Consider the following 27,794-nt stretch of genomic DNA (forward strand, 5'->3'; position numbering starts at 1 on the left):
TTGAGACAAGCCTCAAATATCAACTGTGACTTAACTCAATGTACTCTAATAAAATAGATAGTTCATGTAAAGTGTAAGAAATCCCATTGCCATCTTAACCCTTCCAGGCATATAACCAACAGAGAAGCATATAGATGATTTATGGAAAGACTGTTCTGGGAAGAGAATATTATGCAACTCCAACATGTGACCTTTAGTTTCTCCTAAAAAGTCAGGAGGCTTATGAAAAAAACCTATCAGTAGGTGCAGATGCAATGCATATGAATTTCAAAACTGGCTTTGCTGGAAGCAATGGATGTGGTCTAAGTATCTCTCCTGGTGTAATCTAGCCCATCAGTCAAAGCAAAAGTGAGTGGTATTAGATACAATGTAATAGAAAAGCGATACATAGACTGCAGACCATGATACAGGCTTTCAAAGTAGCCTCCTTTAATTGCTACCAACAAATCAACTGGGTCTTTTAGAAACCTGAATTTTTTCTGTGGGAAATTCAAGGTCTTTTGATGAGACTACTGACCAAGTTATGAGACATCCCTTCTTCTTCCAATAATCACATAGTCCAACAGAATTCATCTAGAATTTAATGCAGTTTTGAATATAGCAACATACCTTCCATATTGGCTTGTCTTGTAAAAAAGGTATTTTGCTCCTTCCAAAAACTTCTGAACAGCCTCTGAACAGTTACAACTACAAAACACTTCTAGCAATTTATTACTAATGCTATAAAATGAAATTACATGGTTAATTGCTGTCAACGCCCTAATTATATAAACCACTTTCCAATAGATTCACATATGAAAGAGGCTGGTTGACAGATGCACATCCAGGCTGAAATTGAAAACATGACACAGGATTGTCTTTACAATTTTTTTCTGGAAACTCTGGGGGCTAGCACATTAATGAGGAAGAATATAAAAATAAGTTGTTTTTCTAGCAAATTAGAAGTGCAGCCATGAGAAACTGTAGACTTGTATTCATCTTCAGAAACCAAATACTAAAATCTTTATTTTCATGTGGATAACAAGCAAGTCTGACAGTAAAATTTATCATATTAGCAACATGCACTGGAAAAGCTACTCTAGGACTATCACAGTGCTTGAACTCTCACTTTTGAGCCAACAGAACTTTTCCTGCTTAAATAATCTGCTTGAGCAATAAAGAGGAACCTAGGTGATGGAGAGCTACTGAATTTATTTCCTGTATGACACATTAGCTCCAAATGCATATTACTTCTTCAAAAAACAGAAAAGTTAGTCCTTTATTTGTCTGTTGTACACATACAACTTATTACAGTACACAGACATCGTATTACCCAATGTGATTTGACTGTTGACCCTAAAAATACATTCATCTGAACAGAAGAACTACCAAAAATGCCAGGACACTGGTGAGTAACCAAGAATCTGTTGAGGATGTACTCCAGCCTATCAGAGATATATATTGAGAACTTTGAAGTCTTGGGGGGGGGGCGGGGGGGCACACGACACAAAAAAACAAGGGAAAAAAAAAAAGTCTACACAGACAAGTGTCCTGTAGACTAAAAGTCAACCACAATTTCTTGAGGACAGACCCCCCCCCAAAAAAAAAAAAAAGGGATAAATTTATTGATAGGACAGAAATTTAAATTTGGACAACAGCCTTCTTTTGTGCTATAGGCAGAAAATAATCTGATTTGGTCCCATTACATAAAATCTTACAAGAGACGACTATATGTTGGAGAATGTCTTACAGAGTGTTACCAAGCATGTGGTGTGGCAAGATCAATTCTTACAGAATAATAATTGAGAGCCAGAGCTGCTGTCAGTAATTGCAGCCCAACATCTGCTCCTCCCAACCCCACCACCACACCTCAAAAACAGTCCTGAAAAGGAGCTGATTCGGTAATTATGGGCATTACATCAAGTAGTAAGACTGACAGAAACAAATCTACTACCAAATCCTGTGAAGACTATGGATGCTGAGACCCTTCTGAAAAGACCTGGTCATTCCTTAGTTGCTGACTGAAGAAGAGTCAACAAATGCTAGAAAATTGTGGTTTCTTCAGGGATAAAAAAAAAAAATCTATAGCAACCTAGCAATTATGAAAGAAAACAGCATTTGTTGGAAGCAACATGAAAAGTGGGAGAGAATAATCCTGCAACACTACTTCAGAATCAGATTTGTTCTGCTTAGGCTTGATTGCTCAAAAATATTTTTATATTTTGCTTCATCAGATTCTTGTTTACCCCTAGAAAAAGAAATTACAAATGGCATAGTTTTAGGGACAAAGATTCTTACATGAAGCAAACTCCTTGAATGCTCTTTGATAACTGGCACAGCAGTCTCCAAGACGGACATTCTAAAATCATCATTATCAGTATACCACCAAGAATCCTCAAACATTTAGGACAAGACAGGAAATTGTGTGAAGATCTTTAAAAAGGGAGACTTAAAGAAAAGTCATTGAAAACCTAAAAGAAAATTTGAGTGAGCAGCTGCGTGGTGCTTAGTTGCTGGCTGGGGTTAAACCACGACACTATGCAAAAACCACCTTGTTACACAGCTACAGAAGAACAGATTAGTATGTGCTGCATTTTGCTACCACACATTTTGTGAATTGCATTGATTTGGAATTATGCTGCCCTGCTGTGGGAAGACACAGAGACTACAAATGATATACATGACCTCAGATGTCAATGGGTAAAAGACTGATACTGCGCACATGTGTGTTGGAACGTATGTAAACAAAGTTTAAAAAAAGATCTTGCATCACTATTTGCCATACAGTATATTTCTGGGTAAGGAATGTCAAGTTTCCGTTCTAGCAAATATTACGATCTCTGACTTCAGTTTTTAGAATACAGAAATTGGCTAGGCATTTTATGCTGACTTTGGTAGTATGGTATTAGATCAATTAAGCCAAAGCAATTAGTTTCAGTACAATAGATTGCTGTATTCAGACAAACCAGATACTTCTTGGGAATATGGCTGATGAAATTAGAATTATGACTCCATACTTTCCCCTTGCACCCGTTCATTCTTGCTCCTGTGGCAGAAGCTACTGTTGCCACTGCAGTGGCAATGGAATTAACCATGCAAATGGTCCTCATCTATGAAATCAAGATCAGTTAGAAGACTACTAACAATAGTGTTCCCCTCTAACATTACTTTAGAGATCATCAGGAAGGCTCATACAGTCTGTCCCACCGGTTGTTTTAAATTAGAGCATGAGAATCACTTCATAATGTTACTTTGTGCAACTTTGCATACACTTTTTTCTTCTTCATGAGATGTTGTTCACCCTTAGTGTCCCCTGTGGAGCAGTAGGGACAAGTGTGCTTAATTTTATCAAATAACAGAATAACTAACTGAAGAACAGGGAAAACACAAGAGGATCAGACTGCTGCACCACACATCTGAATCAACTGTAAAGCCAAAAGCATTTCTTCTGTTCCAAACCCATCCTATCTCCAAGCTCTGCCATGCTTCATTTTCTCACTCTAAATCTCATCTTTGTCCAAACATCAGTCCTCCTAAATGGAAAGGAACAGAGGAAGACTTGTGCATAATTTTTGTCATTTTGAAATACGTTGTGCAGTTTTTAGTGGTTGCTAGAAAAATCGTAGTTCACAAAGTTATCATAAAGAAAAATCAGTAAAGGCTTTTTAAAAAGGTGTTTAAAAGCTAGCTATCTGTTAAAAAAATAAAAGAATGTTTTTGAAACAGTTGGCACCATCTGTTTAATAAAAAAAAGAAAAATAAGACAGAAGCATTGCTTAACTCAGCAGACCAGCAAATAAGTAAAAAACCCATAAATTTCTATTTCAATAAAATGTTAATTATCTGCATTTTGCCAGAGAGAAATAGACTGTGTCATGGTAATGTGTAACTACATTTGATAACATTCTTCAGCGCATATTTCATTATTTCTCAACATCTCATAGGTACTCAAAAAATACTTAGCCACAAACCACATTTAATTCCCAAAACTCTGTGGTGAAAGCCAAGTAAACACATTACGAACTGGGCATCTGCTTACCCAAGACCAACACATGGCATTTATAATTTTGCCAGTTCCATTACTAACATATCCAAACAGATGCCAAAGGAAGTAATCCAAAGACTTTTCAGGCAATGGGAATGAATTGGCCTTATTCAGAGGCAAAGCATTAAAATCACCTCATGGATGACACCAGCATAAGAACATGTTGCTAAGCATTACAATGCATTGGAGGGGTAAAAAGAAATGTTAAGGCAGTAATACAGATGCTCAGAACTAGAAATACGAACCTCTTATGCACATTGTCAGCTGTTACCAGCTTGTCTTGTCCAAGTGCACAATACATGCTTTCAGTGACAAAAGAGCTGAGTGCCACTGGTCCCTCTTCTCTCAGCAACATAAATATTGAACTCACCAGCAACCAATGCATCCTGTAAGGGCTGTTTGATCTATCAGATGATTTTGGTTTTATTATAATGACCAAAACTCAACCACTGACCTAGCCAGATTGCTTTCCCAATTACATGCTCACAGTGTATTCTGTGATGTCAGGCAAGACTCAGTAAGGGTAACAAATACCTAGAATATCTGGGAAAACAAGATAACCTGGATAATACAAATAGTATAGATGTGCTTGAGGAATACGGTGCAGACACATCCATGTTGATCTGCGATCCCCCAAGGTCCAAAAGCATAATGTTGGCACTGCACTGAAATAAGCCTTGTGTAACTCACCATGCTAGAGATTGCAGTTCAGCATATTTCACGCACAACTGTGTATGTCCATCAGGTCCAGCACTAAATCTGAGGTACTGTGCCTAAGCAGAGCTGTGGTGACACCATCCTGCTCACGATGCCAAATCCAGAAAAACCTTTGTTCAAGCTCAACACTGCAGGAATGTTTCTGGACTCCAGCTAGTCCTGAAAACAGCTTACATGCCACTGCACCTAAGCTAATCAACCATACTGACTAATAAATTAGCTAATAAGGCTTGCTAGAACTGACTACACATCGATGGCCTGACTTGCTCACTAAGATAACCAGATAAAGCCCTCAGGGGGGTGGTGATGGTGGGGGAAGTCACTAGACTATAAGCAACATTTTATTTTAATCTTTGAGATTTCATGCTTGATCAGATTAGCCATGGCTAATAGTTCCTAGTTCCATGGCTTTTGTTCCTAGGCCTAAGAATATCAACAAAGTGCTCCTAATATAGTATGACTATAGGGAAATCATATATTGTACCAACATAGTAAGCATTCCACAAATTCAGTAAATTACACCAATAAGTAGATACTGGAAGACTGTATTAATACAGCCAGGACTGTGAGGGATGTCATCACCTGGATCTAACTATGAAGACAGAAAATGATGATGTAAAATGGCTCCAGTGTAAAACTTAGCTGAGTATGCTGACCCATGGCATCAACTACTGATGTTGTCTGCTCCAAACCTCTAACTAAATGCTTATCAAAGCAAACAAACAAAAAAATATTGAACTTTGTTCTAAGTCCAGACACTGCCTACTGGTCTGACCCTACAGACACGAAAAGAGTCATGAAAAAGGCTATCCATCAAAAGGACACTAAAGTCTGTCTGGAGGTGATGGCATATTTTCAGAAAGAGCAGGATTCAATTTTACTGCCAGTGGAGCACATTCAAGTAGGTGGGAGAAGCCTTGGAGGTCAGGCTTTATTAATATGTGAAGAAAGATCAGTCTACACACCATCCCCACTGCATTCCAACAATCCATTTTTCTTGTTTTCCTTCGAGATTGCTAGCACACAAACACCAACTCATTCTCTCCTCTGTCATTTAATCTGTCTATTTTTTTTTTGGACATATTTTCCATTTGAAAGAATCACATTCAAAATGTCAGAGAATTTACAGATTAGCAATGCAACATGGAAGAGAAGATATCTAGAAAAAGGAAGAGAGAAAACATTTGAATTCATGAGTATGACAGCTGAGTAAGTCATGTCACTGAATTTTGCATCAAGCATAATTTCAAATATCTCTTTTCATTTCACTGTATTTCTTAAAGAAATGCCTCATAGTGCATCAAAACAGCTTAAAATAAAAAAAGTTTTTTAAAAAATTATTTTAGTTCTAAAAGAACTTTTAATGAAAAACAGCAGTGGAGACATTTTATTGTGGTACTTCTGTCAATGATTCCATAATAACTTTTGAAAAGAAGTACTCTTTATAAATATAAAGTAGACCAAAAAGCTGTGGAAAAAAATAATAATACACATTCAAACTTTACCCTTTGACTCCTGGTAATAACATTCGGTCTTCTATGGAGATGCTCCCTGTATGGGATCACAGTAAATCAAGTACATTTGACCTACCGAGCTTAACATGACTGTAAGTGAATCTCAAAGACAGGAATGCAGGACGTATGATGCTGCAGCCCTGATTGATAACTAAGAAGTCAGTTATAAATAAATCTGGAACAGTTGGGATTGACTGTTGTTTAGCACTTTCAGACAGACGTTCAGGGCAACTGGCAGGGGCTTTGAAAGCTGTTTCCTGTATTAGAATCATGACAAAAATAGAAGTGAGGCTGCATTCCCTTGTCTTCTGCTAAAATAGATCTTACTCAAAAACATTTTTACAAGTTTGGCGAGGCATAACTAGTCCACTGTCAGATACAGAACAAAATCATAATTGGAAGTCCCACGTTGATGTACCATGAATAGTTACTTATTGAATTAATAAGAAAAAAAAAACCAAAAAAAAAGTTGAGAGTAGTAGGAGATATTAGGGACAAGTTGAAGCTGAGAAGCTGGTTTTACTACTTTTTTTTTTAACTTGTAAGTGAAGGTACAATCAGAATTCACTAGCCAGAAGGCCCTAAAAACCTTTAAAAATAAAATAAAAAGGGAAAATCATATTTTACCAACTATCCTTCAGAATACATGGGTTTTTTTGAGGTTTGGGGTGTTTTGTTGCTGGCTTTGGGGATTTTTTGTTAGTTTTGTTTTTAAATTCAAGAACAGATGTTGCATAATAAGTACTGACAGCAAGGCTGAGTTGTGAGAATGGAACAGGAAAGAGGGAGCATGTATGGGTTTTTGTTCTGTTTTTAAGTGCCCCAAATACTGTTTACAGGGCAAGCATTTGTCACAGAGTTATCTCGCCTCCAGCACTTAAGCTTCCAGATAAATTAAGTTGGCTTTTATTTGTGTGGGTTTTTACAGTCAAAATATATCTCTCAAAATATTGTAGTATTAGCTAGTTCACTGACTGAACAGCCCATTGTTCTGCCAAAATAATCAGTAGCCTTAATGAGCAATTAAGAGCTTTCAGGGTCAGTGAGAACAGAAAATCTTAACATATAGATCAGAAATTCTGTGTATAACTTCATGCTGCTATTGCAGGTCATGAGTGAACTCCCACGCTATATGCAAGAGGCACGCGTGACTGAGAATAGAATGTATGTAGTATAATACAAAATCATAGGAGAGACTAGGATACAATAAGAGCAATTTTATTTAGCCAAGTAACTCTCCCAAACAGGTTTCCCGTAAACTGGTCTTTCTCAACCAAAACAGGTCTGCATAGCGTTTTGCTGCCCCACATGCACACACTCTAAACCACCTCGAACCAAATCAGCTCCAACCTAGAAACTCTGTGACAGTGGTGCATGATGCCAGCTTGTCCTCTCTTAGCAGAGCTCCTTGCTGCAGTTCAGTACCCAGTGAGCCCCAATGCAGACATTGTGGTTCTCAGCAGGATCACAGCTTCTTGGGTCAGAACACACACAAAGCAGACTCATGCTTCTCTACAAAATACTGTGTACCCAATCCACCAGTTACTTCCAGCTATTATTCCTACAGTTTCTACACTATGCAAACTGCAACAGAATCAGCACTAGGAAATTTCTGCAACTTGCCTTCTAAAGTAAGCCTAGTATAAATTAAGGCACAATTCAAGCACTCCAGGCTTGCTGAAGAAGTACACAGACAGGACCAGATTTCAGTCACTGAATTATGTTTTTTCGATCACAACTGCTGAAAAATATGCTTGTTGAAAGAGAGAAAATTCATCATAAAGAGTCGAATCTTTTCTTTGTAATGGATTGCCACACTGCAGATGTAGTTTCCTTTTACCAGAACAGCCTACATAAATGTATTTTAAACTAATTACCTTTAGGTGGAAAATATGACTTGCTTTCAGCTTTATGAGGCCAGTCCACCACAAGAGGTCCAAACCTACGAAAGCTGGCAGTGATCTCATCTACAAAAAACAAATGAGGCACCTTAGAGACAATCTGAAGACTGACAGTGGCAAGGTAAAAATTCTTACTTTAAAAAAAAGAAAACAGACTATTTTCTACACCTATTAGGAACAGTGAAAACTGCAATAATGTACATAGACGATGCCTAAGTATTCTTTCACCTCTATGCTATATATGGCTGTTTAAAAAAAGTAATATTACATTCTGCTAATACAAGTTTGCAGCAGGATTAAATGGAAACATGATCTGTCAGAAGTGAATATGTTTCAGCTACAGTCTATTTCTAATTATAGCCACAAAGCAGGGTCAGATGCAGCCACATAGGACTGACGGAGGAGCTACATGTCAGCATGGCCACTCCTTGTAGCATGCCCTAGAAAGCAGGCTGCCTCAGGTCATGCGACTGTGGGGATTTCACCTTCCTCAGCCCCCTCTGGAAACCTGCCTTGAACTACTAAGTTGCTAAATTTCCTTTGGGTTTTAAGCATCAGTTTAGAAACACTGTGGAACACACATCTCAAATTATCCTATAGAGCAACTTTGTTTTACATGCAAATGCTTCAGAAAAAAATTATTTTTAAGTTTTTTTTTTTTTTAATCTTTTTTCTCAATGCATTTATTTATATACTTTAAAGAAAGAATTAGTTTAAAATTCTGTCTAATGTGACGGTAGATAGATCAGAGCAACAATCTGTCAGGAGAAGTTTGAAGACAAATGCAGTGGTTTTCCAATTTTTTGACTGCCATTTGAGATGTGTCCAGTTATCTGACCCCATGAGCTGCATGTCATTTTTCAAGCGACTAGAGCAACAAAACACATACTGCATAACTCAGGAGCGGAAGGAAAAAGGTGTTACTGGAGTAGACCTCTCATGGAAGAGGGTAACAGCTCCCAAGTGGCCCCGTTACTTCCTCGCAGGATAGGCTGGGCATGTATTTTGATGCTGAGTGACCCACCAATGTTCACATCAGTTGTACCTGATGGCCTGCTTCTTCTTACAGCTGGGGATTCAGACTACCCAGCAGTTCCTGTATCAACAGTCCTGCAACTCATGATGTGACATGGGAACTGCATTTGAGCTGTTTGTAAACCATAGATTGGCAACTCATACTTTTTCTTTATTCAAGTTGCACATGGTTTAGGTTTTGGTTTAGTAGATCAGATTCAGAGATCCCTCTCTTTACATTATAATGCATCTTCAAATTCCCTATGTATGCCAATTGAAGCTAGATAGTGGTGGATTCCAGCTATATGAAAAATACACCAAAAACTGTCACAATTTTGGTTTGGGAGTCAGGGTGTGGAGGGGCACATGCAAGTAGAGCAGATACTGATTGAGACTGAGAAAAAAACCTGACCATCCCTACTAAGCTGGTTATTATTTTGTAACCATATTAATGGCCCTACATTTGTCAGCTGAAGACTACATACATGCTGGATACAAGAACTGATGAATTAAAAACCAATTTATTTTGGCAAGGACTGTATTAAGTCAACCACATCTTTTAAAAAGAACAGGGAAAGACTATGGAGGAGTGACAGTACCCAATAAGTTCCCTTTTTCAGCTTTCCCACTTTATGTGGGAACACATCCTGCTATTGCAGAATAGAAGACCTGCTATGCAGGCATTTCTGTCTCCATCTCTTCTGATCTACAGTACGAAAGAATGTCAAGTAAATTCTCAGGTGTTGCAGGGGGTGGTTGAAGTGTTTGTTTTAAATAATGCCACAAGTGACATACCTGGAAAGTTACATTTGTTTTTATGAAAATCTGACCTTTTAAAAGTAATTATATGAAAGCCAATTCCCACATCTCACCAATGTAACTTATTCACAGTACCTTCATCAATGTCAGGAGGAAGACCTCCAACAAACACCTTTCTAGAATAGCGTTCCACTCTTTCACCATTCTGACAGCGTGTTGGAGAGCTGAGACCCGATGATAAAGACTGATCACCGTGACTGTCGTCTAGGAAGCCATCTTCAAAAGGAAAGAGTGAAGACCGACCTGTAACAGATTTTGTAGTATCTATAGTTAACGCTATTTCCTGGAGAATTAAATATTTAAGTAAAAAAACATTATCTTTTCCTTTTACTTTTATTGTTTTGCTTTAACAGAATTTGCATTAAAGGACCCAGCTAAGTGGTCCAGTTATCCAAATAACATTCATTAGTATTGCTTCTATTTTTCCAAGACTATGTTATCCTTACAAGACAATAAACCTAATTTAACTTTAAAACAAACCCTTTCAAATAGCTAGCAATGAAAACCAAGTTATCTGATGAAATTGTGTGTCATAGCTATAGAAAGAACCTTTGTATGATTTACATTTCAAACCGATTCTTAGAGATTTAAATCTTCCATAAGAGATCTTGAAGGAATGATCTTAAAGAGCAGATCCCTCAAGCCATTGCACTGCAGAGCAGGACAGCCTCCTTCAGAGTGCTTTACAGGGTCCTAACCACAAGGGCTGCATCACTTCCTCCTCGAGTGAATGGAGGCCCAGTCTGAGTAGGGGGGCAAACAGCAAAATAAACATAGAAAAGCTTTGTATTGTGGATATTAAACATATAGGTGAAGCAAGAAGCTTAGCTAACAAGAAAAAAAAATAATCTTTAAAATCTTATTAAAAAAACCCACAAAAAACTTGTGCTTGAAGAAAAAAGTTGTTAGCTAGGGCAGCCTGTCAAGCTGTTACTCAGTGTTAAAACACCCTTTCAGTAATGAATTAACAAAAAGCAACATAAATGGCTGCTACTCAGTTTGTTAATGAAAAGTAAAGAATTTGTGATCATCTGATGCAATTAACTTGTTGCTATTACTACCAAAATATGCACACATTATCTTAAGAACAGATTTATTAACCCAGAAGATAGAGATATGCAAAGTCTGTAGGTAAGCAACACCATTGAACATGCCAACTTCAGAATTTAGTCATTCCCTATACCCGAGTTAAAAATTAATTGTGGAATGTAGAGATGTATAAATGGGAACCCCATCTCAACTCTGAAAAGGCTAATTGTCCCCTCATGTCACGAAGTATTGCTCCCAGGGATGGAATTATAATTAATTGATACAACAGTTTATAGGGGGATTAATTACAATTATAAATAGCAGGGCACATAATTAAATTCAAAGGTAATGGATCACATGAAACTGACTTCCAGCAAGACCTAAGGAAGAATTAATACCATACTGGTATTAACAGCACAGGGAAGCACGGGAAAAAAAACAGGGGCAAGGAGAAAAATCAGAACATGCAGAGGAACACTAGTCAGAAAAATGTATACACTGAAAATATCAGTTAATAGGGTCTCCAGTAGTAAAGGACAGATTACAAAAAGAACCAGCAATGCTATATATGGAAAACAAGCTAACAAACAAAAACCAGAAAAGATGTTCTGACTGACACAGAACACCAGCCTGATTTTTTATGAACACCAGGCACTAAAGTCTTGATTAGAAAGAATATATTGAACGCACAACATTGACAGAGATCACAGATACAAAAATCCACTGAAGCAAAAATCCTACTGTGCTTTTAAGCACCAACATAAAAAACAGGGTAAATGCCACAATCAGAGAAGGATTGAGAGATGCTATTCTTCGAAGTCTAGTATAACTGGTTGTCAGAAATGGTGGGTTTAGAGCATAAAACAGGAAAGACTATTGATGAATATTCCATTAATGGACAAACAGGTCATGCACATATATAAACATATGCGTTTCAGCATAAAAGAGAACACATGCATGAGAAAAATAATAAATAGAAAGGCTAAAATTGTGTAAGAACATCAAATCAGAAAACTCATTGAAAAGTAGGAGATTTGAGAATATCTGTAAGAGATTGACATTACCAAGAAGCTAAATAATCTTTTAATTTCCACCCCCACAACCTACCTTCTTGTAAAAAATAAACAACAATCATGAGCCATTAGTGGAATTTGACATATCAAATTAATAGATACTAGAACAAGGTATTCAACTGAAATACAGGTCTAGAGAGGAAGCCAAGTACGTGCTGAGTTCTGAAGGAAATAATAAAAATGCACAGCAGCTTAAAAAGCAAGATATCACCTCTTATGCCAGATGCTTGACAGTCTGCAAGCACTGTACTCCTCTTAAGTAAATGCAAAAGACGATCTAAAACTTTATAGTTAAGTCAAGTATAGAGTTAAATGTATGAAGTATACATTTTAAATAATGGAAAGCATACAGACAAAGGAACAGGGAATGATTGTTCCCTGTCTCTTCCAGTAAGAGGAAACTAAAGCGTGTTGAACACAGTCAGTACATGGCAAGGCTGAAAGCAAGTCAAACTGTGGAACCCCTTGCCACAGGCTTTTTAGGATGCTTGAAAAGTCTATGCAGGTTCAGAAAAGGGAATGGCCAAGAACAGGAGAAAAGCCCATTCTGAAGCAATAAATATTGAGATATCACCTCAAGAAACCTTCAAAGGCAAATCTCTGGGACAGTATTATGGGAAAGCATCACTAAATACTCTCTTTTTATACTCCTGCCCCCCTCCCCTGGCATCTCTGAGTTGTCAGTGTAGCAGAATAGATTTTGGGCTGATTTCCCATAGCTGTGCTTACACCTGTATCTGAAAAACTGGTTGTAAAAGTTAAAAACAAGGTGCCTAAAAGAACATGACTCAACAGTTCTAAGCATGATACCTACAAAGAAATGCTCAAATGCTCGCCTCTTCACTCAAAGAAAACAGAGGATCAAGTAGAGAACTGATAGGTTATGGCAAGCCCCAAGAAATTTCTGACAAAACCGCTTCTCACTGAAGATGCTTTGTCATAGTGACAGAATCAAACAGTAATTAAAATATCAAAGTATAATAAACATGAAATGAGTCCCTACACAGATTCGCGTCTGGGTACTCTGCATATTACCACAATGCAAATGGTAAAAACAATAATAGATAGGGATATATAGGAATATTTGATAAACCACACATCATTTTTAACAGACTATTGTAGAATTTCATGTTTCTTAAGGTTAAGAAAGCTCAAAACAACATTATAAAATTCAAGGTAATGAAAAAGCATGAACATCACAGACTTCAGTATTGTATGAATAAGGCAAGTCACAAAATCCCTAACATAAATGACAAGACACACGCACACACACACACACACACAAATCTACTTGTTACTATAGAAAAGCCTGAATTTCACATAGGAAACAATTATTATGGAGTGAAACATGCTTTTTGGTAGAGTAAAAAAATATTCTGAAAGTCCAGCACATTCAGAACTTGTTTGCCCTGTTTTGTCATCGCTACAGTTTGTATAAAACAGACTAAGCTGTATTCGTCACAATTACTGCCACATTACTATATTTCACTTCTACAAGTAAATATGAGTTGCAAGACGTTAATAGCGTCCAACTGATTCCCACCTCATTCCCTACTTTGGTGCCATTTGATCAACCTGGAAACACTTGCCACAATCTTAAAATGAAATTGAACAGTGTTCACATGCACAGAGAGTATAGAATATTATATACTCTGCATACTTTCCAATTTGTTTCAGTACCATGAGAGCACGGAAAAACTGTAAGTATTAGGATGCTTTCAACATCTGTTAACAATAGCGTGTTCTCTGGAAGCAGGAAAAAATAGGAAGGTAAGTTTGTGGGGAAAACTTAAATATTTTCCTTTTTGTTTAGCTGTCAAATAAACACTAAAACCAGTCAGCTTTGAACAAAATCAGCTCAAATTCTATATTATAAACTGTATTAGTACAGCCTGTACAGCCTACTACCTCAATCCATATGTATATATGCAAACTACAAGTTACTTATTATACGCTATAGGCTTGCTTGTATGGCTAGGTTTCTCTCCAACTTCTTCACAAATGATGCAAATTCTGCATTTTGAAAAGGAAGCAGTCACATGTATAGCTGTCACAGAACATACATGAAAAAGAAGATAAAATGAAGTTTAATGCCAAAGTACCCCATGCAGATGGCACTGCCTAACTCTAATTGTTAAAAGCTGCAATCTGCACTGTTATTTTCTCAATAAAAACCAGTCTGTGTAAGTACAGCACAGTACATAAATGCAAGCTACATTAGTAGCTTTCTTGGTAGTCAGCGAGCTTGCTATTGTCCATGTTCATTAATCTCTCAGAATAAACTCATATACAGCTCTGTACGTTTGTAAAATGTTTTGAGTCCGCTTTTATTTTTTAAGGTTTGCCTATGATGAAATAAATCTAAAATGTGCTCAAATGTTGTATTTTTTATTATTATTATTATCAATATTCACTGTTGAGGACAGTTATTAGTATTGGTATTCACAATGTTCTACCTAAGGCAATCCAATGTAATACTCAAGATTCAATGAAAGGTGTTTCATCTAAGAAAAAAGTATTTTTGAAGTGTTCAAAGCACTAGTTAAACATTGCACAAAAAATCCCAAACCTGAAAACAATCTTTTTTTTGAACACTACACATTTAAAGTCATAAATACGTGTCATGAAAGAGTCTTTACATTCAGTCATCCTCCAGTTCACTAGTAATAGCAACACACTTGAAGTTACCAGCTCAAAATCATCATTGCTTTAAGCTGCTATTAAAAGGGAGATGTTTTGCAAATGAAGAATATGAGATTGATTTATATGAAGCAATTGATCAACCAAATAATGTTAAAATTGGTAACATCATCTTATCATAAAAGAACTAAATATTTATTTTTCCCACTATTCAGCAAACAAAACATTTAGTAAATACTTTTACCTCTTCTCCGCCCATAGCTCCTGGCTGCATGTAAACACAGAAGAAAATTGTCGGTACAGCTGTCATTAGGTTTAGCTCCAAAAGCAAAGAAATGTAGCTTCTACCTCTTCTCTTTTTCCCCTCCCACCATAAAGAAGGAAAAGACATTAAAAAAGTGCAAGATGAAATTTAAACAACCCAAGACAAGAGAAAAACTTTGAAGATGACACAGCCAGGAAGAAAAAAAAAAAAAAGAAGAAGAAGGAGGAAAAAAAAAAAGAGGAACATACCTGCTGTGCAAGTTTTCTACATAGCAAAGGTATTAAAAAAAATCAGGCATATCAGACTTACAGTACTATAAAATAATAATTTAGGATTATGGTTTTAAGACGCAATAAACATCATCAACAGTAATCCTAATTAAAATATTTCATTTTGCATTTTATTAACTAGTTGTGGAGAACATATTTTCTGATTATATTTCAATTTAAATTATTAACCATCTTTAAATACTAAAATCCTACCAAAACAATATGAACTCAATAGCCAGTATGTTCAGATGAATAAAAACAGATTGACAAAACATCTTTATAACTACCAGAATTAATACAGTGTTTAAATGAGACATGCATCAATAGCAAAATCCATAATGCTGTCCAAGTGCAGAAGCATATTTTGTGATACAATGGGAAATGCAAAAAGCAGCATTTTTTGATCTGAAATTTTAGAAGACCAGAAAATAATCTGGAAAACAGTGCCTTCTACGCAGGGACTTCAATCTGGCACAGAAGATATCTGTGGTCTTCCAAGGTAATTAAATGTGGAAGGCTAGGGATCAGGTAGAGTTTTTCAACATAAAGTGAGCTTAGACAATAGGTTTTGTTTCTTTCTCTCTTCAGTGCAATACTATTTGTGTTCCTCCTCCTTCCCAACCCCATCTCTTATTTCCAAAACTAACACAATACCTTCTGGTCCTGCCCTACACGCCCAGGTTTTAGGTGTGATTCCTTTAGCTCTCCCTACAATACCCCTTAGCCCACTTCATCTAGTTCCCACTCCCTCTTCTATATCCCAAGTGTCCTCTACCATAACACCTTCCATTCTTCCTGTTTTTCTATTTCCATCTTCAAATGCACGTCCTGAGGTATCCCACCATACCCCTCTGCTTTCCCTACCTACTTTTCTTTGGCCAGCAATTACGTGACAGATCAGTTGTGGCTAGGTGAGAACTACTCATCTGCTGACTGGTCCCCTGGCTGTCACCTCTGAGTGGCCCCAGGCTACCCAGAGCAAGGCTGAACCTCCTTCAGCACAGGCACTAGTAAACTCTCTTCTACCCAAATAGCTTCTTCCTCAAGCCCTGAAGAAACATGGTCTCAGACACCATACACCTCCCCCCATCAATGAGGCCACAAAAGAGCAACTATGTGAGTGTTTCATTAGGGGAATTAAAACATTTCAAGGGCTATGACGAACTGCTTCACAATTTATGTTTAACATAAAGACAAGTAGAAGCTGTTAATGTGAACAACTATGCAGCCACAGTGAGGTAGTTGGTAAGCCCTGAAACAGACTCTGATCCTTGCACAGCAAGTGATAGGGAGAATTAATACTAGAGTTGGCTTTGCAGCAAGAATAAAATTAATCCTCCTCATTTCTACTTACTGCTAAAGCTGTATTTCATTACTTATTATGATGGCAAAGAAACACTGTCAGACCTCATGTAGCAAGTCCTTGTCTTGCTGAATGCCCACACACCAAAAAATAAGCATGTATCAAGGTATAGCTATCAACACATTTTAAGAGTAATTTATTTGAAAGACGTTTCTCAAACAGAATGCCACCAATCTAAAAATTAAATAAAGAAGCATTACTTTAGTATGAGTTGAAATAGACTTCTATGTTTCTTTTTAAGAAAAGAAAGCTTTATATGCTTAATGTAAACATTTAGGGTCTGAACAAGATAACAAGACATGATGGCAGAAATCTACCACAGACTTCTGTAAATTTTAGAATAACCTGTTGCCATTCATGTATTATAACACTTCTATGTTATACTGCACTGCATAATATTACATTTATCTTATATATGCACTTACACACATAATCTTTATGTCCATAAAAAAGTTTTACTGGAGGTATATTTAAAATTGCCTATAAATTCTAGGGGGAAAATACTGCAATCCACTTAAACAGGAAGACAGTCAGCCTAGTCAGCTTTTGTTGATTTAAAAACATTGCATCACATTTAAACACTCAAAGAAGGTGAAGTCTCATCATTGTTGATTATATTTTATGTGTGTGTGTGTGTGTGTATATATATATACACACACACACACAATTTGAAAATGAACTCAGTTTTATCCAGTGTTTACATTAAAAATGTTACTTTTCCCAACAAGCTGACAGTTACTCAGCATGGCAACTTCAGAATTTCAACACACACTTTATGTTGTTTACACAGGATGCAAAATAAGAATATGTCATTTGAAACAAGTTAATAAAAAATACCCATCTTGTTCATAAGTCAAAGTTCAGAGCACAACAGATTTAATAGGAGGAATGGTTCATCAGGTAAATTCCATAACACCTTCAGTTTGAGAAAATAAACAGTTTAGAAATTGTTCTTGAATCAAGACATTTGGGAGCCAATAAGAAAATTATTGCACTACTACAAACAATGAAATTACCAGTGTCATATATCCAAAGTTACTTTCTCTCTTTGGCAATTCCAACAGAAGACAAAAGAGAAGGGACTGGGAGCTCCCAAAATAGTACACACCACCAATGAAGCCACTCCCATATACTGGTTTTGGTGCCAAATATGAATGTCATTTTGAACAGAAAACCACCTCCTGAAACGTTTCAAAATTCAACACAAGTTATTCTTTCCTAGGTACCTCAAAGAACATTACAGTATTAAATAAAACATAGCTGCTTTAAGAAGCAATGAGCGCATTTTCCCATGTAAAATGTGAAATTGTTGCAAGCAGTCACTGCTCAGTTGTGCAACTCCCAGAATGATCACCCCTGTGTTAGTGTTTTTCCATCCCTCTGCAACTTACTTTAACTGACAGGTAGAAAGTTACATAACCATTATGTCCCAGATTGCATGTACTCAAACACAAAGGAAAAATACGTTCTTTTTCACTTCCTGATAACTTTCCTGAAACTATTAACTCACCTCATCCCAGAAGTTGAGTGTGTTTTTACAAACATGAAACTGTATGTTGAAGAACAGAACTCTTAAGCTTTTAGCAAACAAGCAAAACAGACTCCCCAATCCCCAAATCTTGCAATGCAATTAAGTAAATTTAGTGCTAATGCTATTGTAATTCCCAAAAGCCTGCAGCTAAGATTACCCAATGTTGCAACAAATCAAAACACACTCAACTGAAATGCTCAAAAATATTAACTGCATCTCAAAGAAAGCTATATGAAACTGATGAAAAGAACTTTAAAGGCTTGCATTTTACAAACATCTATGTGGCAGTCAAGGGAGAAGGGGTCTACTGGTGGCGTAAAAACACATTTGCAAAATTTTATGAAGAGCCACAAAACGCTTGAGATTACACGGTTTATGAGATGAGCACAGCTGCATGACACACAGAAGCACACATCCACACAAGATAGCCCTCAAAGATTCAGAAGGAAGGAGTGACCTAACAACTCTTGCCTATGGTTCTGGAAAAGCAGAGGACCAGAACATCCACAGTGTGACAATGTTGCCAAGAGAAAAAAAGTTACCTGGACCGGGGAAGTTACTCTGCTGTTTAAAGTTACTCTTGCTCAGTTAATACACATCCTGAAAACTAAGAACACAGTCCAGCAACAGAACATTGCTTATTGTATATCAACAAGTAAACCACATTCACTCTTCAGCTCACTACTTAGGCTAGCAATAAGTTTGGTTTTGCCCTGTTGTGTTGGAAGGTTCCAACACAAAAAGGGACATTGTGCAATTTGTGTGATAAAAGCAAACCATGTAAATAAATACCAGAATTGCACAAATGATTTCTGAGAATTATTATTAGTAAGGCAGGTGTTCTGCAACTTATTTGAAAGAGACGAAACCAAGTGACAACCTACAGAAAAGAAAGGACTTTGACTGAAACATATTCTTATAAACTTATTCTTAGTGTATGTTAAAACATAGACATGAACCATACAGCTCAGCTAGAATACCTATGAAAGCTTATATGCAATCTCCTGCTGGGTAAGACCAATGAACCATCCAGACAAGTATTCAGTCTTCAGTAGTGACACTAGAAAAAGCATGTTAGACTGGCCACTATCAGTTATATCTTTCTCTTCTATTACCTTAGCATTCATAGTCATTGAATGAAACATGTTAGGAGGCACACTCTCACCTACTCCTAACACCTGCTTAAAGGCCTTTTGTTAACAATTTGTCTAATGCTTTTTTGAACCTGCTGATACTATCTTCTTCCACAAATTCCTGTGGCAGCAAGTTCCTAACCTACAGAAGTACTTCCTTTTGTGGGTTTTAAATGGACCTACCAGAAGTTTCACCAATTGCTCCATTAGTTCTAGCTCTATGGAACATGTTGCATTCCCCTGTGATTTTTCTAAGGCTTCATCATATTCACCTTCAGCCTTCTCTCCTCCCCAAACTGAAGCATTTCAGCTTCTTTAATCTCTTGGTAACTCAGTACAGTCACAGTAGAGACAGACTATAAGAACGAACAATTATAAGATCCAGAGAAAATTGTATTCTAGTAGTTAGCCATTTTTGATAATACAAAATAAGGAAAAAGCATAGCAAACTTAAAAACAAACAAACAAAATAAAAAGCTTCCAAAGAGGATAGAGAAAACTGAAATAGAGGAGTGAAACTGATGTTCATTATCAGCCTCATTAGCTTTACTCAAGGCTGCAAAGACAAAAAGTTTAGAACCCCGAAGTTACATGCTGTCAGGTCATGAGAACACTTTTCCACAAAAATCTATGCATGCTTTAGGGCTTGTACTGGTTTACTATTCTGGTCTCAATTCACACCTGTAACTGGGCTGGCTATACTCACAAGGCTTGTAGTATGCACTGTTCACAATACACTTCCATTACAAGACAACAGAAAATAAAAATCTGTGGCACTTGGGAAAAACAAGTATCAGTGGTGACTACACAAATGCTCAACCTAGACACGTGTATCATCTGACATGATTCAATGAAATGCTGACACAATACATCAGTACAAGAAGGCGTAATGATAACTTATAGTTCAATATCCCTGTGAACCAAGCCTTTGAAGTTAAGAAACACTTGCAAAAACAAAAACTACCTTACTTCATCTCCTGGAGACAACAGATGTTAGTCATGTGAAACAATGAGCATCCACTCTAACAGCCTAATGTCTAGTTAAGGGTTCAATTTTTATGGATCAGAAACTGTGGGGAAAAGTTCCCCTCGGAAGACAGCTAGCTACACAAGGGACAAAGTTGGTAGAACAATTAACAAGCTTGACTGAAACACACCACCTTCTTAAAACACATTTTTTTATGAAGCCAATCAATCACAAGCTAATATTTATTCAACATGTTACTATCACTACCATCAAGAAAAAGTTCTCTATAGAAACTTGAGTATTGTTCACCTACATCAAGCAGGTCAAAAGCTTTCAGCAGTTTCATTATGGCTTAATTAATAACTAGCGAGAGAGTGCTTTCTGGAGAACGTTTTCAAATGCATCAAACCTTATTAAAAATCTGATGACTTAAGTCTATAGACAAGCTGATGTACTTCCAGTATGTTCACACGGGAGATAATATTGCCAAATTAATTTGTTGGCTTGTCTTTTAAATCAGATTCTAACAGCAACATAAAACTGACAAGCTGTGAAATATCCTCTTCACAGATTTCAGCAGAGGTATGGACAGGATTAATTTGTGCTAGAGCCTGAAAACTGCATGATGCTCCTTACTGGAAGAACTCTATAAAAGAAACTAAAAACACATTCATTATAATGTTATTATGTTGGACCATGAAAATAATCTTTACTGGTTAGGCATAGCCCTTAAAATTTTTCTTTATTTTAGATGAACTAAAATGTCTAAGCCATGAGATCTTACATGCCAAATAAGACAGTGACTTACAAATTACTGACATCTGATCTCAGTGAGACTTCTTTTCTGATTTTTTTTTTCATTGTTTTATTATAATATGGGATTGGATCCACACATTATGTATGGATCAAATAGCATTTCAAGGAAATAATAAATTTGTGAATCCATAAAACATTAACTCAAAAGAACTAGATCTACACTCTTTCCATGTCGTAACTAAAAATTGGTCTGATCAGGTAATTACAAATACTTAAATAAGTGACACCATTTATTTGTATTATCACATTTTATGGATGACTTATTAGAAAGTATTTTGAGATTTTTAAAAACATTCTTTCTTCACTGTTGGTACTTATCTTGTTCATGCAATAATGTGTCCACAATATCAAAGATACACATTTCAAACAAATCTTAAAGCCTCTTCTTAAACTGACTTAAAATAGCATTATCTCTATGAAAAAAAAAAAAAAAAGTCAACATTTCCAGATTTGAAATTTTGGAGCTAAAAGGGCTAAAGGAAAGTTTATTTGACAAGACTGGGAACCTCCTTGATTTATAAGGTACCAGAATCTTATTTCTAATTTGGAAAACTCATTTGTAATCTTGAAGCAGTCAGCAGCTCAGAACAATACTTGCTTTAGGACACTAAGAGTTGTCCAACAATTTTCTAAGATTAGAAAGGAAAATATGTGAAGCTTTTTCTTTTGAATAGTAGGTCTCTGAAATTGTTAGAGAACTGGAAGTTTACAACTGAATTACAATGCCAGTGAAAATGAATTAATGAACTGAGAGAAGGTGAAAGAATCAAGTATAATTATGCAATGTATCTTTGCTATAACAATATCTCCGTAGCACACACTTTGAACTCACTGAAGAACTCGTTTTGCTACAGTAACAACAAATGAACAGAATAATCTATTCTAACAGAGAAAACTATTTTTATCATTAAAATACATAGATTGAGATCAAGTATTTGAGTGCATTTAACAAGAAACACAGATGCAAGAAATGCCTGCAACATAGTCAGAATTTCTATCAACTGATTTGAAGATTTCCTTTGGGTCATAATAAAATTCTGAGATGAGACACATGAATATTGTATCTTTGTAAAGTACTAGACTTCCTTTAAACTTCAGGCCACATATTCAAAGTTCCTTTAGCAAACATTCTTGATTTTGTTCATTTCAATCAAATAATTTGCTATAATGTACATAAATAAATTTTATTTACATCTTTATGATTTTAAAAGTATCTTACCATTCACCAACCTGTCTCAAATTACCCACGTGGAAAAAATCATAATTGCAATTCCAGCAAGGCAAATCAGAAGTTTTCTCTTTGATCACTCTCTCAATCCATGCTACTCTGTCTGAATGGTCAAGGTTATCTAACAAACTGTCAAAACATGGAGGGAGGGCGGGAAATCACTGAATAAGAGCTAGGTAAGGAATGTTTTATTTTAAAAGTGCATTTTCATACAGTTGGAGGTATATGAAAGGCAGTAGCTAAAGCAAAAGCAGTTTGAGTAACCTAATTTGTAGCAATCAACATAAATTATATGCATGTAAATGTAATTTAGAATAAATTCGACATTTTTGCTAACTAAAACAGGAGTTAAGATTGACAAAAACAGTTTGCATACAAAGATGAGGCCAATGCTTGAACCAGCGTGAATTTGCTGCATATAAAAATACTATTTCTTGAATAAAAATTTCTGGATTTTATCTAGATAAGAAGCAAGCTGATAAATGAACATGACATGATAAAACTCAGTAAGTCATGTGCATAAAAGTATGGGCAAAGTAAGAATAACATTTGGGAGAACAAAGAATTAAACTTGGTTCACTGTATTAACTTTAGGTTCCTTGCCACAGTATGTTTGTACTGAGCTTTATATGCACAGAAATCTATTTGCTTCCAAAGAAAGTTTTCTATATATTAATCTGTTATTTGCAGAACACTCATCCCACTTTTTCAGGGATAGCTTTTGCAATTATTTTTAAACTTCAGCATGTTTCAGCAGTTGAGATTTGAGAGGTTATTTTTCATAATGAGCAACGCAACAAAATAGCTTGTTTAAGAAAATAATGCTGTTTTTCCTCCTTTTTCTATGGCTAGAAAAGCTGTTCACAAAGAACAAGACTTCTATCCTCCAGTCTTTTTAAAGACGTCTTTGGAAAAAAAACATAATCAAATAATCTGGGATTAGGATGAATTATTGCTCATCTAAAAGTGGTTCAAAAGGTGGTTCTCAATTTCCACTGATAGATGGGGTGGATGTGCAGATGGGTGCTGTGATAATTTGGTGATATTAGCCTCAACAGTCCGTTCTGGTTCACTTTTTTCCAATGCTAGCAATGCGAGCATTACAACAATCTCCCTGATAACATACGGTGACATACATATACAAATGAATCCCATAATTGGAAAAATACAATCTACATGCAAGCTGTATGCAGTTAAGGCCCACACATTGGACCTCAAATGCTTGATCAAACATGTCAACTGCATTTGATACTCAAAACTATTGTTTAAACAGCTTAAGTCTTCCTTCCTTAGACATACTGAGCAGCCAAGCATCTGTGCAGGAGGGAAGGCTTATCTATTTTCATTTCTTTGTTTTAGTTTAAAAAAAAGATTAATGATAAAACTCACATTTCTAACAGCCAGGCTGATAGGAACTTCCTTCATATTGCTTTCAATCTACCAAACCTAATTCTGGACTGCCATCTCATCTCTTCTAGCATCATACACAATGCTTGCAGAACAGCCTGGCAAATCCTGTTGTTAAAATTCTGAAGAAACAGATGGCACTCACCCATAATAGAGAGGATCACATGAATGAAAGAAAAGCACATTGGTGAGGTTATGAGGCAGGAAAAGTGGTAAAAAAACCCAAACAAACAAGAAGGTAGTAAAGAGCTACAAAGTTGTATTAAAAGGAATACAGTTTAAGAAATCTTCCTCTGCTAGAAAAAGACTTTAGCAGTCACTGATAAGAGATACTGCCTTCAGTAACAGCCAAATCAGATCTCAAAGAGTGCAGATGTTAATATAAAAAACTCAAGAGAAGAAAGAAGAAAAAGCATGTTTTATTGCTCCCCCACCTTTACCCCGCCCCCTTTTTTTTTTAAATTAAACAGTTATAGAAAGAACTTTGAGATACCAGCTAGCCTACCTCACAGCCCCCAAGGCAGCATCAATACTAACTGTTTGTACAGCTGGTTCTGAAAAACTTAACAAGCTTATGCATAAAGTGGCAGTTCACACACTCTGGGATTCTTATGAAACCTGCTGCCTTTGCTATGTCACATTTCACACCATTTTTTCCTTCCAGTTAAATAAACTCTGATCTCTTCACAACTAAATTAGGTCTTAATAAGTTTTACAAACCCTATTAGCACTCTCAGTATCTTTTATTCCTTTCTATTATTCCTCATATGTTAATAAGCTAGTAACACATTAGTAACCTGACTTGGCAATTGGGCTAAAGAGCTCAGCAAATTCCTATAGGCAGGTACCAAACTATTAGAAGAGATTGATGCCTCTCAAAATTTAGCCACACATTTTCCCAGAATATTATCACTACAAAAACCCAAGCTTTTATTAGCAATTAAACTGCCAACCCACGATTTTGCAAGACAAAAATAGTTCAATAAACCTTCTATTCAGAGCAATTCATTTCAAGGTATACCAAGAGCATTGGCAAATGATTTAAATATAAAATGCTATTTCAGCAACTTTGTCATATCTAAACACTCCATGTGTTTGAAACAATACATCAGAATATAGGAAGAGCCAAGTATAACAGCTTTTAAGGAAACAAGGCAATTTTAAAACCAATAGAAGCATGAAAATAAAAAATGGAATTCTTTTGCTGCCATTACATTTTCCATCATGGCATGATGACTTCTCCACATAATTATTATCTATATTATTAAAACAAAAACAAAATCTCCACACAAACATCTAAAGAGGTGCCCCAAACCCTTGCCTTCATGTATTTTGCAAATTATTTTACTTAGAACAAACAGAACTAAATGACACTAAAGAAAAGAATAAAAGACAGTCAGATACAGAGCAAATAGTACCAGACCTCTACAGATGACACATTTTCATATGAGACAAGAATGAACATTTGAAGCAGATGGAACATTTGAAGCCCAAATGCAGTGCAAAGTCACTGTACAGAGGAGTTTTAGGAAAATCAAAACTCCAGCATTTCCCAAAGGGGTTTTTCTCATTTGTTGGTTTAACTACCTTTAGTCTAAACTCATTTCACAGAAGTTCATTTGGGATCCCAGCAATTCAGTTCAGTGCTTCCTTAGAAAGATCACACACCCTCATTTATTCCCTATCTCCCTTTTTCACCTGCTATACTTCTCTCCCACTAAAGCTTATTGTTGGCTTTCTGGAGTTCACAAGAAGCATTAAAGATAGCTCACTACCTAGCACGTAGGTGACTCTGTATTCATGCTGATCATTCAGTCCTGTTTATGTAGCTAATTAAAAAGGAGCACATATTAACTCAAGAGAACATCCAGTGTCCCCCAAAGACAAGCAACGGCTGCAGAAATGTATGACTGCAAATGGGAGTGAATACAAGCAAGAGAAGGGGATGGAGGACACCTTTTAGTTCATTTTGGCAAAGCAAATTAATTTATTTTTGTGTTTTGCTTCATATTGTAAACATAACTTTTAATTAGTATTGCAAACATCTACTAAAAGTATTGTCAATAGATGGTTTCTCTTTAAGTTCATATACAAATTTACATAAATAAAATCAATAGTTCAATTTGTGCCACATTTCCCCTAGAAATTACATTATCAATTGTATTTAATAAGGTGCTGTAGATGAAAGTTTATAAAAATTCCCCTACTGTTTAGCTCAGTATGAATGACATTATTAAAAAGTTAACAAACCAATGTCACTACTTGAATAAAAACACTATTTCAATTAGAGAAATTTCAGTTAGAGCTAGTATAGACAGAAGCTATAGCTTCTCCCCTTCGCTAAAGGTTTCAAATCTAAATATTTGCATCTTCCTTTTGTTTAAATGCTCTTTAGGATTATGTTCAGATATCTTTGAATATTTGAACATTGCATTGTTCAATAGAAGCCTAATTCTGAAAGATAACTTCAAGCACCTCTACAATATAAACTTGCTTATACACATGTGCAACTAAACTTGCTTATACACATGTGCAACAGTTTGTGTATATACACAAGCATAATGCCATTAATGACAAGAAGAGATTAATCATAATTATGCATGTAAAAGTAATCCCTTCTACGTCACAAATTTTATTATTTCAGAACTCAGTGCTTTGAGATGATGATGATTTACTGCTTTGCACAATGATGAACAAAATGGTGGTAGTACGCTCTACACTAAGCCCTGCCAACTAAACAACCAACACCTTCCCTCAAACTAAACAATCCCCTTCAACAGTTACAGACAGTAGCTCAAGACAGTCAGTCAGGAAAATCCCTAGTTTCAAAAGGCTGTAATCAGTAAATAAGAATACCAGCTGAAGTACAGTTGAAAGTGTTGCCATAAAGGATGAGAAAGAGCTAAAGAAATTAACAACCCTCAGAAAACTTCCCCTTCCCCTGCAACACATGAAGTTCTGCATTGCTGATGACATTAGCCTATGTTGTCTTCCAGCTTCAAAAGATTGCATACACTGTTAGTGAGAAATTGAGCTTTGAGTAATAAATCTTAAAGATTATTACTGCATCTTCGCAGGAAAAGAGAAAAATGCTTATGTAGCAAAGACTATAAATAGAATGTGAAGGTTAGATTTGCAGATTCAGCAGACAGTGTTTGGTTTCACAGAAATTATATATAGATTTTGTGGGTATTATGATTTAAACAAGTTACACAAGTTCTCCAAATTGTTCCAAAAATTACTGGGATGAAATATCTTCTGGGAATTTTTATTTTATTTTACTTATTTTATCTTTTTAAACCCAAACCACAACCATTCCAGCACAGGAAAGACTATTTCTTCTTGGACTAACTTTCCTTAGTATAATTCCTCATAACAAAGGTAACTGATCACATGGGAATTACATAGTTATAAATTTCTCAGGTTTAGCTGCACACAAAGAGGATTTAAATCACAAAAAGTAATTTTTAAGCTTATGTACTTGAATACTTGCTTTTATTCTCAGCTCTTCAAAGATTTAAGAACAAAACCCAACAGGTTTCACAGTACAATAATTCTAGCTTCTGGGCTCTTAGTAATGGCCAAAAATGGCGTGTCCTTGCCTAGTAAAGAACGGGAGGGAGAAGAGATGCAGGAGAGGGAAAATATATGGGAACATATCCAGACTTTTGATTTGCACTGGATTTCATTCAAAAGAACAATCACTACTATTTTGCATAAATTGCATATTTGTGATTCCAGGTTTATTTAAGTCTGTAAACAGCTAATATTTCAATAAACCCATAATATTTTAAATACTGGAAATGCATAAATATATTTTGTTTAGGTCCCTCAGTTAGCTATACTAATATTTTAGCAGTACACCAGGACTATAGCTGCAAAGGATCATTATTTTTTATAAACAATTAGATTATATAGCTGCTGTAAAAATTTCAAAGGAATTAGACAGGAAGAAATATTTTCTTAAATATTATATTGATTAAGGAGGCAACTTTAAAAAAAAAAGTTCATCTAGCAATGACAAATCAGAATAGAATACATTCATCTGTTTAGGATAAAAGTGAGTTGTCCCAAAATGGAACAG

The 27,794-nt window shown here is 36.0% G+C and overlaps 1 protein-coding gene across 1 annotated transcript in view; it reads right to left on the minus strand.

Annotated features, from left to right (window-relative positions):
* The window catches only part of CPEB3 (cytoplasmic polyadenylation element binding protein 3), a 94,450-nt gene that overhangs the window by 22,328 nt on the left and 44,328 nt on the right, over positions 1-27,794 (minus strand). Inside the window, exons 5-6 of the mRNA XM_010564913.1 lie at positions 10,065-10,232; positions 8,133-8,222 (exon numbers count right to left, since the gene is read on the minus strand). Coding sequence (XP_010563215.1) covers positions 8,133-8,222; positions 10,065-10,232 — 258 coding nt within the window. The remainder of the gene's footprint in view (positions 1-8,132; positions 8,223-10,064; positions 10,233-27,794) is intronic.

Source organism: Haliaeetus leucocephalus, unplaced genomic scaffold (assembly GCF_000737465.1).
Source record: "Haliaeetus leucocephalus isolate CR32 unplaced genomic scaffold, Haliaeetus_leucocephalus-4.0 Scaffold184, whole genome shotgun sequence".
Taxonomy (NCBI): domain Eukaryota; kingdom Metazoa; phylum Chordata; class Aves; order Accipitriformes; family Accipitridae; genus Haliaeetus; species Haliaeetus leucocephalus.